The sequence below is a fragment of the Rhea americana genome, unplaced genomic scaffold (assembly GCF_003343005.1).
Source record: "Rhea americana isolate MKP2758 unplaced genomic scaffold, rheAme1 scaffold_4, whole genome shotgun sequence".
NCBI lineage: Eukaryota > Metazoa > Chordata > Aves > Rheiformes > Rheidae > Rhea > Rhea americana.
The window spans coordinates 3378994-3381517 of record NW_028186534.1 but is presented as its reverse complement, the minus strand read 5'-3'; the positions used below and the strand labels follow the sequence as shown (position 1 = coordinate 3381517).

Sequence of the window (2524 nt, the reverse complement as noted above, 5' to 3'; positions counted from 1 at the left end):
AAAAAAAAAGAAAAAAAAGAAAAAAAAAGAAAAAAAAAGAAAAGGATGTAGGTTCTTTAACGGATAAAGAAAAAACCCCGAGCTATCAGCACAATCCAAAATCCCTGACAGGCAGAGCTCACTCTGTAGAAGCACAAATCAGAAAAAAAAGCTTGAGGCTAGTAAATCAATGAGGGTGTGAAATCAAGGGTCACTGAACACCCCAAATTAAGGTTTTTCTCGCACCATTGAAGTCCTTCACCCTGCACATCCCAGGCTTCATGGATTGAATGCATCACCATTAATACACAGCGTTGGAACAAGGGAAACAAGGATCAAGTAGAAAAAGCATGTGCGCAACACTGCTCGATCTCTGCAGGAGGAATATTACCTCTGGGACATTCCCTGACGTTTCCACTTTTTGACTTTGCAATGTTATTTTTGGTTCCCAGGTTTTAAGGAAGCAGCAGAGGGGCTGCTAAACCAGAAAGCTGTCCCCGCGGCGCGCTCCTCGCCACGCGACCAGGCTGCCGGCTCTGCAGACTGCACGCATGCACATTCCCACCACAGAGCACGYGTGGTTTCAAGGGCACATTTAGGACTTTTCCAGCTCATCACACTGCCCTGGCAATGGATGTACTGTTATGACTGCGATGGAGAGGAAATAACCAGGAGCCACAACCCTGAGGACGTGTCTGAGTTCCCCTGAGTGACTCATACACTTCATTGCTTGGATGAGAACAGAGAACAGGCAAAAAAGACCAGGAGGGAGCAGTAGGCTAAGAGAAATAGGACTGCTGAGGGTTGCAGACACAGACGAAGCAAGGGGGCCAAGTTCAGACCTCCTCGGTGCAAACAGCTCTGGACAGAGCTGTTTCCCAGTGCAGGAAGAGGCTCCACGCTCCGTCCTGCTCACCCAGGGAGGAGAGACCCAGGAGACCATAAAACGATTGGGTGACCTCTCCTCCCAGCCCTGCTCCACCCAACCTTGCCCCAACACAGGCGCAGACAAACTTTTACCACCYAAGATCCATTAACAATAATGCTAGTAATTGGCAATACACACCTGACATCCACTTTTCTCCTAAACGACAGCATGGTGCACAGGAGAGAAAAAAGTCAAGAGAGAAGCTTAGATCAGAGACACTGTGTAAGCACAGAAGCAGCAGAAAAGCAAAGCTGAGGAGGTGTCTCCAGGCAAACGAGAGGGATCTGAGCACTGACGGGGACAGGCGGGATCGGGACCCCACGTGGGTGGACACAGACAAGCGCCAGGGAAGCTGCTGCCACCAGGACGAGAAAGTGCCTCGAGAGTCACGTGGCGCTGGGTGTCGAAGCAGCGGTACCCGCTGGCAGGGGCCAGGAGGACGCAGCAATATGAGCAGCCCGAGCACCTGAACAACCCGAACAAGTCACAGCTTCTGGGGCGCCCCAGCTTGGCRCATTAGCACCAACCCTAAGGGGAAATGCTGTTTTTATTTGAGGCTCTTTGAAGCTTTCCTCTCCATTTCACTTCTGGGCTTTCCCCCTGCTACTCTGTGTCCCACCCTGGAGCTGGGGACACACTTGCTGCTGGTCCACAGCCCTCATCATCTGAGCACTGCCCTGGCCTCATACCAGCAGAGAGCAGCTCCAATACCAGAAAAGGCTCCTTGTGTCGAGGGAGGGCATGGGGTATTGGTCACCAAAGCTCTGGGGCTCAGTGACTCCTTTGATTGCCTCTAAATGCAGCAGGGGTAGGACAGCCAGCAAGGCTCCCTGAGACAGGGGCCTTGGGTGGCATGGGTCCCCGAGAGAGGGGAAGTCACCAGCTCACCCACGCCAGTGCAGGCCCTCTCACAGGGACACTTACGTGTTGTTGACAATTTGGAGACGTTCTCCTTTCTTGAAGGACAAGTCTGTTTCCGTCCGGGACTCATAATCATAGAGGGCCACGAAGGTGGTGACTCCACCTGCAATAGATACAAACTCAAGACGACCACATTCCCCAYGGCGTGGTGCTTTCCTGCAGCCATGCCAAGAAGGCAGACGAGGGTCATGGGCAGCCCTCACTTGGGGTCCTCCTCTCCCACCATCCTCAACCAGCAGATAGGACCCGAATCTGCTCTTTTATCAAGTGCCCTCTCTAGCTCCAAGGCAGAGTTCTTCAAAAGGAGGAGGTCACACCAYGACAAACCAGATCCTTGCAAGCCTAACCGCTAATCCCCGAAGCGCCCCTCTGCTCTTGGAGAGCCCCAACACCACACTGACCCGCCAGAGCCCCGGAGCGCTGTGGCGACGTGACGGTGTCAGAGGTGTTGAAGCCCCCAAAGAGCTTGGACTCCGCAGCCATGGTCCCGAASGTGCGGCTGGGCGTGCGATGGGCGTCGGGAGCGGTGGTCTTGCTGGGTGTCTGGGAGGCCGGATAGCCCCCATGGTGGGCGTTCTCCGTGGGCTCCAGGCTGCGCCGCCGCTGGCTGGCGTCTTTGGGCTTGCTCTTGCTGCTCCCCATGGTGCCGGGCTAAAAGAGAGCAGCACACACATGCAAAAGGCTTTTTTTTTTTTT

The 2524-nt window shown here is 54.0% G+C and overlaps 1 protein-coding gene across 1 annotated transcript in view; it reads right to left on the bottom strand.

Moving 5' to 3' along the window:
* The window catches only part of SRC (SRC proto-oncogene, non-receptor tyrosine kinase), a 15555-nt gene extending 13080 nt beyond the window's left edge, over positions 1-2475 (bottom strand). The window contains exons 1-2 of the mRNA XM_085313960.1: positions 2230-2475; positions 1832-1931 (exon numbers count right to left, since the gene is read on the bottom strand). Of these exons, the coding sequence (XP_085170086.1) occupies positions 1832-1931; positions 2230-2470 (341 nt within the window). The 5' untranslated portion in view covers positions 2471-2475. The remainder of the gene's footprint in view (positions 1-1831; positions 1932-2229) is intronic.
* Between the last annotated feature and the right edge of the window lie 49 nt (positions 2476-2524).